Here is an 18,716-nt window from a genome sequence, read left to right as displayed (position 1 = left end):
ACCTACTGAAGGTTATTGATACTTATAAACGTTTATAATTTTACAGCTTGCAATTGCCACAACCATTCAACTGAGTGCGTTTACGACCCCGAAATCGACGCGAATGGTTTATCCCTCGATATTCACGGAAACTACGAAGGAGGTGGTGTCTGCCAGAACTGCCAACACAACACCGAAGGCATCAACTGTAATAAATGCAAACCTACTTTTTACCGGCCTTACGGCAAACAATGGGGAGAACTAGACGTTTGCGCTCGTAAGTAACTATTTTATTTTACTACCATTTATAGGTTTTTGTGTTATACCTAGGTACTTTAAATTTTCAGTTTATATTTAATGAATCAAAATCAATAAGTGCCTTACTATGATAACTATGTACATACTGAAGCTATAAAATTAACATGCAGTAAATAACATTTCATTTTCTCCCAGCTTGTGAATGTGACCCACACTTTTCCACTGGAAACTGTGCGGAGGAGACTGGTCAGTGCGAATGCCGAGTGGAATTCAACCCACCAAACTGTGACTCTTGCGCATACGGCTACTTCGACTACCCTGACTGCAAGCCCTGCACCTGCAACCTGAATGGCACTGAGGGCTCGCACTGCACGCCCATTGGTGGATTGGTAACGTTTTATTATTATCCAGTTTGATTCTCTAACTCTAACTATCATGACATTTTAATACGAGAAAAATATATTTATTTCATAAAAGTCGTCTTTTTTAAAAATACTGGCAACTTTATTTTCATTTCCAAATTCAAAGTTTTTGAACTTTTAACAGTTGTTTTTGTTTGTTTATTTTTCTTTTGTTTTGTTTATTTTAAAAGCTTTAATTTGTACGCTGATTTTATCACTTGCATTGTATGGAAATTGAAATTAAATGAATTTTCACTGTTTCATTTTAGTGTCCTTGCAAATTCAACTACGCCGGCAAGTCGTGTGAGATTTGTGCTGATGGCTACTATTCTTCGGAGTGCAAAAGTAAGTGTCCGGTGACTTCCTCTTTTTAACTTTATACTTACGTCTTATAATTTTAGTGACAACGTGGAACAAAAGAACACATTAAGTAACAGTTAAGTTATCTTTCCTCATTTCGCTACTCCTTTCCATGTCTTTACTGCTTTAACCTCTGTAAAATATAATAACACAATAAAATATACAATAGAACATAAGAAGCTTAATTATGACAACATTTAAATTATCTTTCCTCTACTCCTTTCCATGCACTACAGCTCTATCTTAGTAAAATCTATGTAACCACATACAAAATTTTAACAATTATACACTTACATATTACTATCTGAAATTATCTCACAAAACATTAATCCCCGCAGGCTGTGAATGCAACACGGTGGGCTCGGTGTCCACGGTGTGCGACAAGGACAGCGGCAACTGCACCTGTCGCAGCAAGTATGCGGGCCGCACCTGCAACCAGTGCGAGGCCGGCTACTACAACTACCCAACATGCTCACGTAAGATGCTGTTTGAGTTTGTACTGTAAATATTAGGATCAACCAGAGCTAGCATGGGGCGCAATTAAGAAATTATAAACATTTTGCATCGCTCACTCACATTGTGCAGCCTCAAAAGCGAGCATGACATAGAACTTTTGCTATGCTAGCTCGTCAGGATGATGCTTAACTCTTGACAAAAAACAAACAAATACAAAGGGAGACTGAGTTGGTTAGCACAGCTCTCAGAAACTCTGTATTTAGGGTTCCAAATAAAGGTAAGGAAATCAATGACAATTAACTGTCATGAGTAAAATCTAAACTTTTTTAAACTCAATTAGCACTGTAATAAAGTCTCCTTTATTAACCTGCCTATCAAATGTAGATATAATATTATGCCCTAATAATAGTATAAAATATTCAAGATATTTCTGTTCCTGCCTGGAACACCCTGTGTACAAACAACCATTCTAACTCTATAAATACATCCTTCCTCAGATTGCAACTGTGACACAAGTGGCACCCTCCCGAACATCTGTGATGACGTCACCGGACAGTGCATCTGCAAGGAAGGCTTTGGAGGCGCCCGCTGCGACCAGTGCATATCTGGGTAATTATTTCCACTTATATGTGAAATAGCTTAATCTTTTTAGGGTTCCATACCTCAAAAAGAAAAAGGAACCCTTATAGGATCACTTTTTTGTCCACCCGTCTGTCTATAGGTCTGTCACAATCCTTTTTTCCGAAACGGCTAAAGGTATCAAGCTGTTAAGCAAAATTTTTGTGCATAGATGTACAAAAATTTTAAACCCCAACAAAGTAGTAAAATATTTTTTTTTGGGGTACTTCCCGTACAAATTTATGTGTACAAAAATTAATTTTGTTTTGATTTGAAATAAAATTATTTAAGCATTATTTTATTTTAATTTTGCAATCACTTTGTTTTGTTTCGTGACCATAAAAACTTAGCCAATCCACTCTCTCCCAGCTACTACATGGAGGTCCGCGGTCGCGAGCGAGTCTGCGTCTCTTGCAACTGTTCAGCCAAGGGTTCCACCTCGACCAGCTGCTCTGCTGACGGGAAATGCAACTGTCTCTCCAACTTCGGGGGCAAGCAGTGCGACCAGTGCTCGCCGGGGTACTATAAGTACCCGGACTGTTTGCGTAAGTTTATTACCTCTATATTACGCAGGATTCCTAATAATATTCTTACAGAGCTACTAAACTTTTTAGGTAAACCTATTTAACCTTTAATATTACAAAGGGAAAATAGTTCCCACCTTATTTTGAACTCTAAATTGAGTTACGGGCAAAAACCAATGTTCTTTTTTTATTACCATGCCTTATTAAGGCTTAATCAGGGCCTTGGCTGTGTCTCCGGAAGCAAACTGAGTAGTATTAAGTATATAAATTTTGTCATTGAAAAATGAGATTTACGAAAACACTCAGAGTCGAATTTTAAACAAAGATGTTTAGGTTTAGACAGCACTGAATTGGAATTCGTACCTTCAGAATCGACATCATTATTATGTAAAAACGGTTTATCTTTTTAATGGTTAACTAACCTCATAATCATAACGAACCAACATCCCCACAGCATGCTACTGCGACGTATCCGGCTCAATCGGCTCTACCTGCGACGACAACGGCGACTGCCACTGCCGTCCCAACTTCGACGGCAACAAGTGTGACCACTGCAAGGAACACTTCTACAACTATCCCGCCTGCGAGGAGTGCAACTGTGACCCTAGAGGGGTCATACCGAGCTTTGCTGGTGAGTGTTTATACAGGGTGTTGCAAAAAGGGTATAGTAAGCTGAAACCTACATGTACAACGAGCCTTTTTCGCGAATTTTGAAATTCTAATTTCATTTTCGGCTTAGATATACCATGCTGCACATGTAGGTTTCGGCTTACGTACCCTATTTGCAACACCCGTATTATACTAGCTGGTGCAACTTCGACAGCAACAAGTGTGACCACTGCAAGGAGCACTTCTACAACTACCCCGCCTGTGAAGAGTGCAACTGTGATCCTAGAGGGGTCATACCGAGCTTTGCTGGTGAGTGTTTATACAGGGTGTTGCAAAAAGGCTATACTAAGCCCAAATCTACATGTGCAGCATGGTATAAGTATCAAAACTCGAAAATGAAATCAGAAATTCAAAACTCGCGAAAAAAAATTCAAATTTTCCATAGAAACTATGCTAGTCACGTGGTTTTTTACTTAGTGTTTCGGCTTAGTATACCCTTTTTGCAACACCCGTATTATACTAGCTGGTGCAACTTGGAAGGCAACAAGTGTGACCACTGCAAGGAGCACTTCTACAACTACCCCGCCTGCGAGGAGTGCAACTGTGACCCTAGAGGGGTCATACCGAGCTTTGCTGGTGAGTGTTTATACAGGGTGTTGCAAAAATGGTATACTAAGCTGAAACCTACATATGCAGCATGGTATAAGTATCAAAACCCGAAAATGAAATCAGAAATTCAAAATTCGCGAAAAAAATTATAATTTTCCATAGAAACTATGTTAGTCACGTGGTTTTTTACTTAGTGTTACGGCTTAGTACCTATACCCTTTTTACAACACCTGTAGTATACTAGCTGGTCTAACTTCGACGGCAACAAGTGCGACCACTGCAAGGAGCACTTCTACAACTACCCCGCCTGCGAAGAGTGCAACTGCGACCCTAGAGGGGTCATACCGAGCTTTGCTGGTGAGTGTTTATATTATACTAAACCTTTTTTCACGGGGAAAGACATCTGACAGAACCCTTATTACATTCGAATAAATAGGCAAGGGCAAGGCAAGGAATGTTGCTAAAAGAGTATACTAAGCCGAAATCTATATGGGCAGCATGGTCTAAGTCCGAAAAAATATCATTTTAGATGGTAAAAAATCACGTGACTAACTTAGTTTCTTTGGAAAATGATAAAAATCGCGAATTTTGAAATTCAGTAAAAAAAAATCGGGCTTACATCTACCATGCTGCACATGTAAGTTTCGTCTTAGTATACCCTTTTTGCAACACCCGTATTATACTAGCTGGCCCCACTTCGACGGCAACAAGTGTGACCACTGCAAGGAGCATTTCTACAACTACCCCGCCTGCGAAGAGTGCAACTGTGACCCTAGAGGCGTCATACCGAGCTTTGCTGGTGAGTGTTAATACAGGGTGATGCAAAAAGCGTACACTAAGGTGAAACCTACATATGCAGCATGGTATGAGTATCGAAACCCGAAAATGAAATCAGAATTTCAAAATTCGCGAAAAAAAGTTATTAGGTTTTTGCTTAGTGTACCCATTTTGCAACACCTGTAGTATACTAGCTGGTGCAACTTCGACGGCAACAAGTGTGACCACTGCAAGGAACACTTCTACAACTATCCTGCCTGCGAGGAATGCAACTGTGACCCTAGAGGGGTCATACCGAGCTTTGCTGGTGAGATGTTTGTATGTTTATTATACTAGCTAAAAGGCTAGTATACGCGGCGCATGTAAGACGTGACAAGAGTTTTGCATCGAGCTCACTCACATCGCGCAGCCTCAAGAGCGAGCGCGACGGAGAACTTTTGTCACGTCTTAATAGCGCCCCGTGCTACAGGGCCTGGAACAGCGAACTTCGTACCTATTTTTACCCTGCCCTAGCCGTATCTGAAACATACCTTATCATCAGAAGGCTGGACTAAGTGAAAAATTTGGTTTATACTTCTTCTATGAGGACTGTGACAAACACGATACACAGAGCGATACACTAGGGTTGTTACTGTGGTAAAAGAATTTCCCAGCTGATCAAATTTGCCCCTTTATCTGACTGCCTACCTTATACTATGTTAACCTCAATACCATTTTCTAACCACACTCCCCTGACCAGTATATACAATACCCTCGATAATAAACTTGACTGTTTACTAATCACGTTCCCTTACTCCCCAGGCTGCGGGTCAGTGCCGGCCGGAGAGCTGTGTCAGTGCAAGGATCGAGTCCAGGGCCGCATCTGCAACGACTGCAAGCCGCTCTACTGGAACCTACAGGAGTATAATCCTAATGGATGCGAAGGTATGTGTGATGGCTTTACAATACAAGAATACAACTGTATTTCTGTGCAGTTGACTTTGATGACTGTGTTTGTGATTGTGAAACGGAGAAACTTTTTATATATATTTATATATTTACTTCTTCAATAATTAGATGATCTACTTTTTATCCAGTTTATAGCGCAGATGTTTTTTCGTTTTCCATTACAATGTCTGTAACATTTTCGAAATGCGCTATTAATAAAAACTAGGTAATCTTATTATAGTGTATAAATTAATAATTAAAAAAAAATAAAAACCGACATCAAAAAACCACTAAAAATAATTATCAAAATCGGTCCATTAACGGCGGAGTAATCGGTGAATATACATAAATAAAAAAATCCCGACGAATTGAGAACCTCCTCCTTTTTTTTGAAGTCGGTTAAAAATAAAAATATGCCAATTTTCATGTGTCTTTTCAATATTATGCGCATTTTAGTTACGCCCAGTCTGTTATGCACAACTATAATCACTATGCCAACTAACCCCCCTTTCCTCCCCTCCACAGAGTGCGACTGCCACCTAGCGGGCACACTGGGCGGGCTCGGCTCGTGCAACACTAAGAACGGACAGTGCATCTGCAAACACAACGTGGGTGAACGCCGCTGTGACCAGTGCCAAGACGGCTACTACAGGCTCGAGACTGACAACGTGTTCGGCTGTACTGGTATGTGATAGTTTCAGAACCCACACACAAACAGAATATAGATGGCGGTAGTAGTGAGTTTATTTATTTATTTATTGATTGATGGGAAAACCAACAGCTTATATCTAGGTACATTTGGGCATTATAGTAGGGGTTACATAACATAGCCAATTACAGGTCTCCACGTATAAAAATTAAACAGTAAAGAAGCTTTATACTGCGCTATGTTCAGTATGACCCCCTGATTCAACCGCTTTCGGCATAGTATACCCTATTTTGCAGAATCCTGTATACTGAGCATCTGCTATGATAATAGAGCTTTGATTTGAATCGCTGTGAGTAAACGTGTCTTTCTGTACGAAAACACATAGGAACCGTGATGACACTGCGGATAATCAATAAATTAAGATCTTCGCACATTATAACAACTGAACGGCGACTCGACTCTAGGCTAGACATTGATATTTAAGCCCTGTGTCATATCTTCAAGGTTTAATTTTAAAAATGACTATAAAGTGGTGTACAACGAGTGGCCTACGCATCGTACACTAAATGTCATTTTTTTAAATTAAACCTATTATTATTATTATGACACAGGGCTTAAATATCAATGTCTACCATAGAGTCGAGTCGCCGGTGAGTTGTTATAATGTGCGAAGACCTTTACTCAACCATTTTGTACTTAAAACTTATACTTAAAAAGTAGCTAAGTATAGCCCAGTCATTCACCTCTACCAACCTCATTCAACAAAGACTCCCTCTCCCCTTTTAACACCACCAAATTCCCACCAGAATGCGACTGCGACATCGGCGGCTCAACAGACAACAATTGCGACAAGCTGACCGGGCAGTGCCGCTGCAACTCGCGCGTGGAGGGACGCCGCTGCGACCAGCCGATCAGGGCGCACTACTTCCCCACGCTGCACCAGTTCCAGTATGAGGTAAGCGCCCTAAAGTCTGTTTTTTAATCTCAGATACTAAATTGTTAGATTCTGAATGGTTCATCAACAGACGATTTGTCCCCCAAGTGACGTACTACGTTCTTACATTGGCAGGACAATCAACTGTTGATGAACCGTTCGGAATCTGTTATTTTAGTATCTGAGATAGAATGCAACTATGATATTGGAGGTTCGACAGACAACAGCCGGCCGGCTGTCAGGGCGCACTACTTCCCCACGCTGCACCAGTTTCAGTATAATGCTGCGTACAGACCGGCCAAACGAACGGGTTTCGTTGACCATCGTTACTGCAATCTATCCTGTATTATGTATGAACGTCGAATTCATAGATTTTATTTGGCATTCGTGTGAAAACCAACTTTATTTACCTGGACTGCTGACTGGATCTGTTAATCAAGCGTCAAAGAGTGCTATGCTCATGCTATATTTTACAAAGTAATTATAGAATGCAACTGTGATATTGGAGCTTCGACAGCGACAGCCTATCAGGGCGCACTACTTCCCCACGCTGCACCAGTTCCAGTATGAGGTGAGGGCTCTATGTGTCTTTAAAGTCTGTCAAATATAATAGGAGACCTATGACAGCTGTCAAGTAATCGGCGGGTCGACAGACAACGGCTCTAAAGTCTGTTTTTTGATCTCAGATACTAAATTGTCAGGTTCTGAATGGTTCATCAACACACGATTGTCCCCAAAGTGACGTGCTAACGTTCTATTGGCAGGTCAATCAACTGTTAATGAATCGTTCAGAATCTGTCATTTTAGTATCTGAGATAGAATGCAACTATGATATTGGAGGTTCGACAGACAACACCCAGCCAATCAGGGCGCACTACTTCCCCACGCTGCACCAGTTCCAGTATGAGGTGAGGGCTCTATGTGTCTTTAAAGTCTGTCAAATATAGCAAGAGACCTATCATGTCCCCACTGCTGCGGCACGGGTCTCCTTCCAATGAAGGAGGGGTTTAGGCCTAGTCCACCACGCTGGCCAAGTGCGGGTTAGTGGACATGGACAAGCAAGCTTGTGCTGAGAGAGTTGTCAGGTAAGTGGGCAACCCGACTGTCAGATGTTTTCAAGCCGCCCGAAGGCCTCTGACTAGGCAACGACTAAGAGACCTATGACAGCTGTCAAATCATCGGCGGGTCGACACACAACACGTGCGACAAGTTGACCGGCCAGTGTCCGCTGCAACTCGCGCGTGGAGGGCCCTACCTATAGTTTAGGAGGATATCTTTACTAAAACGATGAAGGTGACCACCTAATCGGTATCGGAGTCCCAACAATAGCGGTCAAGACGTTGTGATCACCTCAAATTCCCGTTTTAATCATATTTATTAATTTTTTAATTATTTTTGCAGGTGGAAGAAGGTCAAACTCCATCCGGAGCAGTCAGATACAGGAGCTCAGAAGAAGTATTCCCTGGATACTCCTGGAAAGGATACGTCGTTTTCTCATTGCTGCAGGTGATTTCACATAGTATAATTTAATTAATAACTGAGTTATTTTATTTAAAAAATATATTATTGTATAAATTGCTGAAGTACCTATGATTTCTTTACTGCCTATTACCTAAAAAGCCATAAATAAAGCCAAAACCTAAACCCAACTGCAATTTCAGAATGAAGTCATAAACGAAGTGCACATCTCCAAGTCGTCCCTATACCGGATGGTGCTGAAGTACGTGAACCCTCTGAAGGATCCCGTCACGGCGTCCATCATCATCACTCCGGAGAGCATCGGCGACATTCAGCAGAAGTAAGTCACATTCAACCAAGTACCAACCCGCACTAGGCCAGCGTGGTGGACTAGGCCTAAAACCCTTCCTTCATTGGAAGGAGACACGTGCCCCAGCAGTGGGGATGTGATGGGTCGCGATGATGATGATGAAGTTACATTCGCGAAGTTAAACATGCCCTGAATATTGTAAGGAAAATCTATAAAGTAAATAAATAAATAACTTATCTATCTATCTATCTTAAATACTATTCTCATATGTTTATTACCTTTCATACTTAGTGGAATGCAATAAATTTTATTCGCTTCGAGCTCCTCTAGCGTCCAAACTTGGAACTAAATATTTTTTTATCGGTTGTAATTTTTTTATCGTATTTATGGATGTAACAAACTTATGACTTTTGTTATTCGCCAATTCCCAAAACTCGTAGAACAAAATTGTGTTCAGATTGACCCCCTGAGTCACCCCCTTCTTGCAACACCCTGTATATTATTTTATTACTTTTTCAGATTCTCGGTGCTCCTGCGTCCGACGGTGGCGCCACAACTCGTGACGGTGGCGGGCGACAAGGGCAACTCGCCCGCGCCCTTCGTCATGAACCCCGGCAACTGGACCGTCACCATCAAGACCACCAAGGAAGTCATGATTGTGAGTATATCTGTGCGAAATATCAGCTTGATACTGCTACCCGTTTCTGAGAAAAACGGTGGTGACAGACAGACAGACATACGGACAACAAAGTCCTATAAGGGTTTCTTTTTTCCTTTTGAGGTACGAAACCCTGAATAGATGACATATCACAACACACGACATATCCTAGTATTCACTCAAATAAATAGGTAAAGATACTAAACTTATTGCTCGTATACTGACGGTTGAACGGCGTTGTGGTTAGTGGCCCTGACTGCTATGTCGAATATTGTTGCTTTGTTGGCTGCTATTTGTTTAAAAGACAGATATTTGCACTCGGGTCTTGGGTGTTGATATTTATATTTAATATGTATCTATCAATGTATTTGTGTAGATAGATCAGCTGTCCGATACCCATAACATAGGCTCTGCCTAGCTTAGGGTCGAATGGCTGTGTGTGAGATGTCCCTACATATTTATTTATTTATATCCACCATAAAATTGCCACCAGATGGTGCAGGGTGAAAGTAGGTAGATACCTACTTTCACCCTGCAACACTGCCATAATTAAACTCACAAATCCCCTAATACCCCGCAGGATTACTTCGTTCTCATCCCAGAAGCGTACTACGAAGCCACAGTTCTCACCAAACTGGTGAACAAGCCTTGCGAGATCGGAGACAACAAGTTGTGTCGTCACTTCGAGTACCCCAGCCTGGACGGCTTCCCCTATGCCGATGTCAGCGGCCTCATGACTTCTGCTACTAGCTATATTGACAATCCTCTGGTAAGATATATTTTGTATATTTATTTATTACTTGATTTTTGGGAAAATATAAACTGCTGTCTGCGGAGGCTGTCTTGCAACGGGCATTGTGTTATGTGCTGCGTCGGTGTCCTCAGTCACATCAACGCATTGTGTGGCATGTCATTTAAATCGAAGACATTCGAGCGTTGTGTGTGCACTGCGACGATTAAACTTTGACGCTGTTTCGAAGCCGCTTGCTTGGACCCTTGGCATTTGCTCATAGCTTTCCACATAGCTAAAAATTTAATTCAGGTGTAGCAATACCATGCCATAATAAATACTGTTTACACTACCAACTTGTTATCTTCCCCCCTCCGCGGTTAATCTTGTCACTTTTGGTATGGTTTGGGTGTGTTGAAATTGTTTAGATTTTTGCAATCTGGACAACTAGATAAACGGATAAATATTATTTAGTAATGTAAGTTATTAATTAATTGATGTGGACGTTTTTACTGTAAGTCCTTGTATTATTAGTACTTTTGTCTTTTTTGTTTTTTATTACTTTCTCTAATGAATGTACCTATATATTATCAAAACTCATTCTACACTGTAATACTATTTGTAGTGCCTACCATTGATATATAAAGGAAGAGCTTGTTATCTAACGCACAGGTGATGAGCCTAGTTTAGGTAACAATGTAAATTCTTTATTTAATTTTTCAACTTATGTATACTATACATATTTTTTCTGTCAATAAAGTATATTCATTCATTCATTCATTCATAACTAAAACTCTCGTCTATCCCACAGCAACTGAACGAGTTAAACGCATCAGCTACGGACATACCTCTAATGAACGACTTGCAGCCAGAGCTCCAGTACAAGATGGTGATAGAGCAGAGTGGGCCCTATGTCCTTCTAGTGCAATACGTCACGCCTGTCAACGCGACTGCGCAGAATGAGATCGCCACTAACGCCACCTTTGAGATCAGTGCTAAGGGAATTGTGAGTATGAGTTTTTGAGGTACCTACATTGATTGCAAGACGAGGAAATAGTTAACTTGTAAATGTACTTGTATTCTCTGGTATACTACTTACTTGGGGGACGTAAGATAAGTGATAAATCAGTTTCACAGTTGAGAACATCAAAATAAGTGAAGTAATGAGTATGGAATGCAGCGCTGCGATTGTCAAAATAATTATCGTAGAGTAGGTCTCTTGTTCCTGTTTAGGTGAATTTACTCAAGTATAAAACTGAGTGACTTCTCTTTATCAGATTTTATATTTTGTGACCAATAAAGACATATTCTATCCTCCCCAGGTGACAGTGCGGTTCCAGTCCGGCGAAGGTACCGAAGAGGCGGGCGTGATCAACTTCAACTCGTGTCCCTACACCGCTCCCTGCCGCCAGCTGGTTCTAGACGAGCGAGCCAACGCACGCCTGTTCCGCGTCACCGACACCAGCAACGTTGTCTACTTGGACGTGAGTGTTGCGCAGTGACAGGTACCCGAGGTGACAGTGTGGATCCCTAGGTGACAGTGCAGTTTCGGCGAGGATTCCGAAGAGAAGACACCAACATCATCTACTTGGACGTGAGTGTTGCTCAGATGACAGTGTGGTTCGTGACAGTGCTGTACCCTAGGTGACAGTCCGGCGAGGGTTCCGAAGAGAAGACACTAACAACGTCATCTACTTGGACGTGAGTGTTGTCCAGATGAAAGGTACCCTAGGTGACAGTGCGGTTCCCTAGGTGACAGTGCGGTTCCCGAGGTGACAGTGTGGTTACCTAGGTGACAGTGCGGCTCCCTAGGTGACAGTGCGGTTCCAATCGGGCGAGGGTTCCGAAGAGGCGGGCGTGATCAACTTCAACTCGTGTCCGTACACCGCCCCCTGCCGCCAGCTGGTTCTAGACGAGCGAGCCAACGCACGCCTGTTCCGCGTCACCGACACAAACAACGTCGTGTACTTGGACGTGAGTGTTGCTCAGATTAAAGGTTCCCTAGGTGACAGTGCGGTTCTCTAGGTGACAGTGCGGTTCCCTTAGTGACAGTACGGTTCCCTAGGTGACAGTGCGGTTCCCTAGGTGACAGTGCGGTTCCAATCAGGCGAAGGTACCGAAGAGGCGGGCGTGATCAACTTCAACTCGTGTCCGTACACCGCCCCCTGCCGCCAGCTGGTTCTAGACGAGCGAGCCAACGCACGCCTGTTCCGCGTCACCGACACGAACAACGTCGTCTACTTGGACGTAAGTTGCCCAGATGATAGGTACCCTAGGTGACAGTGCGGTTCCAATCTGGTAAGGTTTCGAAGAGAAGACACTACAACGTCATCTATTTAGACGTGAGTGTTGCACAGATGATAGGTACCCTAGGTGACAGTGCGGTTCTCTAGGTGACAGTGCGGTTTCAATCTGGCGAGAGTTCCAAAGAAAAGACACCAACAACGTAATCTACTTGGACGTGAGTGTTGCCCAGATGATAGTAGGGTATCCTAGGTGACAGTGCGGTTCCAATGCGGCGAGGGTTTCGAAGAAAAGTCACTAACAACGTCATCTACTTGGACGTGAGTGTTCCACAGTGAATGTGTGGTTCCCTAGGTGACAGTGCGGTTCCAATCTGGCGAGGGTTCCGAAGAGAAGTCGCCAACAACGTCATCTACTTGGACGTGAGTGTTGCCGGGGTGACAGCGCGGTTCTATAGGTGACAGTGCGGTTCCCTAGGTGACAGTGCGGTTCCAATCTGGAGAGGGTTCCGAAGAGAAGTCGCCAACAACGTCATCTACTTGGACGTGAGTGTTGCCGGGGTGACAGTGCGGTTCTATAGGTGACAGTGCGGTTCCCTAGGTGACAATGCGGTTCCAATCCGGCGAGGTACTGAAGATAAGACACCGACAACGTCATCTACTTGGACGTGAGTGTTGCACAGTGACAGTGTGGTTCCCTAGGTGACAGTGCGGTCCCAGTGCAGCAAGGGTACTGAAGAGAAGACACCAACAACGTCGTCTACTTGGACGTGAGTGTTGCCCAGTGACCGTGTGGTTCTCTAGGTGACAGTGCGGTTCCAATCCGGTGAAGGTTTAGAAGAGAAGAAACCAGCAATATCTTCTACTTGAACGTCAGTGTTAGGTGGAGTCTCCAGTACGCAAATTATGCAATGCCGACCTTACCTCCCATACAACCCTCTATCACACACTGCTGTATTCTAATCACTTCTACCTATTCACAGGGTGAACCAGACACGTTAGTCGGCATAAAATCAATCGTGGCTGTCCCGGAGGCGGAATGGCAAGTGGACTACATGACGGGGCGCGCCGCCTGTCTTCGCCGCGACGGGCAGTGTGTGCCGGCTGTCTTCAGCGGCGCCGTGGACTCTAAGAAGGTACAGAAATCAATCAATTTTAGTTGTGTGGCTTTGCTGTGTGTGACTAACACAGCTAATTAGGCCGGAGTCACGTAAGAAGGTACACTGTACCAGAAGCATTGTTATGGGAGGGGGGTCAGATTTAGGAATAGCAGGTGGATTAGTGCGTAGTAAAGGCAGTGCGTGCCGGCTGTCTTCAGCGGAGCTGTTGACTCTAAGAAGGTACATTTTTTGACTGTCAAAAGAGTTGCTTTTTGGTTTTGTTTCTGTGTTGAAAATAGGCTAGCTTGCAAAATACACATTTTATTTTTGTCTACATATAAATCTTGGCTTTAGTCTACGCTCCGTAGTTTACAAGTGGTCGTAAGGGGCAGAGAAACCTGACCATTCTCAGAAGCATTGTTACTATGACCCCCTCTCATCAAGTCAGCTTTTGACCATACCTGTGACTATAAGGCATGTGTATAGTAGTATATAGTGGCGGAGTAGCGAGTGGACTGCATGACGGGCTGCGATGGGCAGTGTATGCTGGCGATCTTCAGCGGCGCCGTCGACTCCAAGAAACCTGACCCCTCTCAGAACCATTGTTACTATGAGAGAGGGGTTAGCTTTCTCTGCACATGACCATACCTGTGACTATGAGGAATGCCCCTCTGGTGTATAGTGGGGGAATGACAAGTGGAATACATGACGGGACGTGCCTGTCCCATGTAAAAAGATGTGTGACCAACAGCTAGGAAAAGCTACACTTTATCGCAAAAGTTTTGTCCCCTTTTGCTTATTAGGTACACCACTTTATTATTATTTCTAACTTATTCCTTTCCCCACCAGCTGGAAGCGGAGTCCGGCGTCGGCGGCGACCGTCTCACCCGACCTCCCATCTTGGACAACTCGACCGTGGTGGTACAAGTGACCCCCGCCGCCCCCCTCGCGCTGGAGGGGAGGGTGCCCGCGCCGCAGGACTACGTGCTGCTGCTGCACTACTACCAGCCGCACCACCCGGGTCAGTACACTACTAGCAGCACCACCCGGGTCAGTACACTACCAGCCCCACCACCCGGGTCAGTATACTACCCGGGCACGAAAAGAGCCACCCCTGTCTATTATGCTATTCTTCGCACGAAGAGCCTCTTCGACAGCCTATGCGACAGGCGCACCACAGTTATTTAAACTACTCCGCGGCTGATAGACGGGTTCCTTATCGACGTTGATAAGTTATTTAGTGCGCGTTTCACCAATCACGGTTGCATATTTATGGCGAATCGTGATTTAGTGACCTTTATCTACGTCGAAAACGAACCCGTTTAGCGGCCACTGGATAATCCTTTCATGACTGAGCTGAAACAAAGTGAATGGTACGGTACGGTAAATGACCAAGAATGGTGAGATAACGACCAATAGTGGATCTTGTCATACATGTCACAGGGGATTTTGTTTCTGTTCATGTGAATTCACCAGATTCTGTACATACCTTGTCAAACTCACAAATCGCCCATTCATTAATGTATGACGGCTTTAATAAACAGTCGCCCATGTCTTTTTCGTGAAAATTCGATCTCCAGTATTTATTCAAGATTAACAAACATACTTTCACGTTTACAACATTTCTAACCTGCCTAATTCCTTCACAGAGACCACCCTCCTAGTGAACGTGACAACAGCGGACGGCACATACACTGCGCGGGCGCACGTCGCCCACTGCCCCTCCACATCCGGATGCCGGGCGCTGGTACAACCCCCTGGGGAGAGCCTGCCTCTGCAGCACAACTTCACACTCACGCTGCAGGTATACAGGGTGTAGCACACGCTGCTAGTGTATACAGGGTGTTGCACAGAGATCAAGCCGCCGGGGAGAGCCTGCCTCTGCAGCACAACTTCACACTCACGCTGCAGGTATACAGGGTGTAGCACACGCTGCTAGTGTATACAGGGTGTAGCAGCACGCTGCTAGTGAAAATGTCGACGGCGGACGCGACGCACGCTGCGCAGGCGCAGGAGTTTTAATCTTAATTACTTATTATAATATGAGCATTGTTTGTTCAAAACCAGTTCAAGTTCAAAGTAAGTTCTCCCTTCATGTCATCAGGAGAAAGAGTGCATATCACTGCAAAAAATTGTTGGCCACTTATGAATAATACGAATTGGTCGTCATAGCAATTTTGTTTACTTGAAGAGAGCTATCAAACGATGTATGAATTATCTTGATTGGATATAAACACCAAAACACCCATCATCTTCTGCTTGATTTGATGTCGACATTTTGTAAGTTCAACTTTTCCACTAAAACTCATGTATTCAAACTGTATTGTACAACATACCCTCCCCCCACAGAGCGAGAACAAGGGCGTCTGGCTGGACTACATTCTCGTAGTCGCGGCAGCCGACTACGTGGACTCCGTAGTCAAAGAGGCCAACATGTTGGACTACACGCGAGAGTTCATCAGCAAGTGCTCCATGAACCACTACCAGGTGGCTACTACTGATGTCGGTATGTAGTGGGGAGGAGTGGTGATGTTATTCTTCTTCTTACTTGCCTTTAGGAGTCGGAAAGCTATAAGATTGCATTCAGTGGCGTGCTTTGGGAGAGGCATACGTTAAGCAGTGGACTGCTATAAGCTGATGATGGTGATGAATGCCAATTCAACTTATGAGCTGTCATATTTTTTAAACAACCTAGATACCTGGAAGCATGGACATAGCAGATAGCTTATAATAATGGGCAAAATGTCTTGTAGATGATCTATATAAATTATGACTAGGCAAAAGCAAATGCAAACGGTTTTGGCAACAGTAGCCCTACGACTATATGAATCACTATAGCATACCTACCGATAACCGTTGTATATCATCTTTAGACCGTATCCGACGCCATGTTTCGCTCTCACCTTTGCTTTCGCCTAGGGCTAACTAATTTTAATATCGGATTATATATCCTGCTCATAGCTCAAATCCTTTAGGAGAGGGGAAGAATTTACTATCTATTTAAGTTAGCCAATAAGATATCTCTTTAAACATCAATAATCTACATTTGCAATACTCTCAAAACCACACAAACAATTTTATAGTTACCAAACTTATCTTAATTAACTTCGCATCCAACAGGCTTCTGCCGCGACGCAGTGTTCTCCATAACAGCGGACTACAACAGCGGAACCCTCCGCTGTTTCTGCGACGTAGAAGGATCCCTAGACCTGGAGTGCGACAGCTTCGGAGGCCAGTGCCGGTGCAGACCCAACGTGATCGGTCGCACTTGCAGCGCTTGTAAAACTGGATACTACGGCTTTCCTGACTGCAAGCCTTGCAACTGCCCGTCGACGGCCATTTGTGATGATGATGGTGAGTTTTGAGATATATTTTGTAAATATAGTATGGGTATATAGGACGTTTGGTTGGCAGATCCTTATGACTGGTGAACAAAGTTGGGTTGCCCTTGAAAGCGAACAAATGACAAATAAAATGTATGGATTTCTTAGCTTTTATAGGGCTAATGTAAAGTTTATGGTAAATGGATTTTTGGTGAGGTGGTCATATCGCTGCCGCTAAGTTCCCAGTAGAAGAACTGTTCTCCGCTGACTGAGTTAGCGGCTGTGTTTATTTTCCAGTTTTTCGCTCACTCTACGTAATTTGCAGCATAACGAACGCCCACATCAATCACCCCATACCTTCGGCTAATATAATATCCCCACTAACACTATGCTCACACTACCCAACCCCTTGCAGGTCTGTGCATATGCCCCAAGAACGTCGAAGGCGAGAACTGCGACCGCTGCAAGCCGTACACCTTCAACTTCGACGTGCAACGAGGCTGCGACGACTGCAACTGCAACCCGCTCGGGGTGCGGGGGGAGAGGCTGCAGTGCCACGCCGACAGCGGGAACTGCGAGTGAGTAGCTCATAGCAACCTCAGTGGGAGAGGACAAGTCTCATTGTGACGTGCAACGAGGCTGCAGTGCCACGCCGACAGCGGGAACTGCGAGTGAGTAGCTCATAGCAACTTCAGTGGGAGAGGACAAGTCTCATTGTGACGTGCAACGAGGCTGCAGTGCCACGCCGACAGCGGGAACTGCGAGTGAGTAGCTCATAGCAACCTCAGTGGGAGAGGACAAGTCTCATTGTGACGTGCAACGAGGCTGCAGTGCCACGCCGACAGCGGGAACTGCGAGTGAGTAGCTCATAGCAACCTCAGTGGGAGAGGACAAGTCTCATTGTGACGTGCAACGAGGCTGCGACGACTGCATAATATGACAGGCTGCAGTAAAAGTGCCCCTCATAAATGTTATATAAACAATCTCACACTGTTCCCCTGTTCATTTTCAAGGCTTGCTGCGTTGCAATGTGGGTGATCATGTGTTTGTATACTGATTTGAAAGATTTTTTGGCCGAAAGAAGAAAGAGAAAGAAAGAGGTAAAATAGTAAAAATTATTGGTAAACTAGCGAGGAAGAAACTAAACTTACATTGTTTCTCCGCAGATGCAAAGAGAACGTGATGGGTCGCGTGTGCGACCACTGCGTGCCCGGACACTACGCGTTCCCGGACTGCTACCAGTGCCACTGCGACCTGGCGGGCACCACCGACGACGTCTGCGACCAGAACACGGCGCAGTGCTTCTGCAAGAAGTACGTCACGGGGCAGGTCAGTGTCTACTCCGGACTGAGTTGTAGCTGTGTGACACTACGCGTTCCCGGACTGCTACCAGTGCCACTGCAACCTGGCGGGCACCACCGACGACGTCTGCGACCAGAACACGGCGCAGTGCTTCTGCAAGAAGTACGTCACGGGGCAGGTCAGTGTCTACTCCGGACTGAGTTGTAGCTGTGTGACACTAGCGTTCCCGGACTGCTACCAGTGCCACTGCGACCTGGCGGGCACCACCGACGACGTCTGCGACCAGAACACGGCGCAGTGCTTCTGCAAGAAGTACGTCACGGGGCAGGTCAGTGTCTACTCCGGACTGAGTTGTAGCTGTGTGACACTAGCGTTCCCGGACTGCTACCAGTGCCACTGCGACCTGGCGGGCACCACCGACGACGTCTGCGACCAGAACACGGCGCAGTGCTTCTGCAAGAAGTACGTCACGGGGCAGGTCAGTGTCTACT

At 44.6% G+C, this 18,716-nt stretch overlaps 1 protein-coding gene across 1 annotated transcript in view; it reads left to right on the top strand.

Moving 5' to 3' along the window:
- LOC105384890 (laminin subunit alpha) overlaps positions 1-18,716 on the top strand; it is an 80,980-nt gene that overhangs the window by 9,538 nt on the left and 52,726 nt on the right. The window contains exons 7-29 of the mRNA XM_048632971.1: positions 47-256; positions 433-626; positions 908-983; positions 1,337-1,474; positions 1,952-2,063; positions 2,442-2,617; positions 3,051-3,227; positions 5,393-5,515; positions 6,044-6,202; positions 6,974-7,122; positions 8,503-8,607; positions 8,763-8,899; positions 9,389-9,527; positions 10,108-10,296; positions 11,069-11,263; positions 12,070-12,231; positions 13,484-13,636; positions 14,450-14,621; positions 15,250-15,404; positions 15,950-16,106; positions 16,721-16,954; positions 17,339-17,501; positions 18,090-18,252. Coding sequence (XP_048488928.1) covers positions 47-256; positions 433-626; positions 908-983; positions 1,337-1,474; positions 1,952-2,063; positions 2,442-2,617; positions 3,051-3,227; positions 5,393-5,515; positions 6,044-6,202; positions 6,974-7,122; positions 8,503-8,607; positions 8,763-8,899; positions 9,389-9,527; positions 10,108-10,296; positions 11,069-11,263; positions 12,070-12,231; positions 13,484-13,636; positions 14,450-14,621; positions 15,250-15,404; positions 15,950-16,106; positions 16,721-16,954; positions 17,339-17,501; positions 18,090-18,252 — 3,638 coding nt within the window. The remainder of the gene's footprint in view (positions 1-46; positions 257-432; positions 627-907; positions 984-1,336; positions 1,475-1,951; positions 2,064-2,441; positions 2,618-3,050; positions 3,228-5,392; positions 5,516-6,043; positions 6,203-6,973; positions 7,123-8,502; positions 8,608-8,762; positions 8,900-9,388; positions 9,528-10,107; positions 10,297-11,068; positions 11,264-12,069; positions 12,232-13,483; positions 13,637-14,449; positions 14,622-15,249; positions 15,405-15,949; positions 16,107-16,720; positions 16,955-17,338; positions 17,502-18,089; positions 18,253-18,716) is intronic.

Source organism: Plutella xylostella, chromosome Z (assembly GCF_932276165.1).
Source record: "Plutella xylostella chromosome Z, ilPluXylo3.1, whole genome shotgun sequence".
In the NCBI taxonomy this organism is placed as follows: Eukaryota; Metazoa; Arthropoda; class Insecta; order Lepidoptera; family Plutellidae; genus Plutella; species Plutella xylostella.
This window is presented reverse-complemented; position numbering and strand designations above follow the sequence as displayed.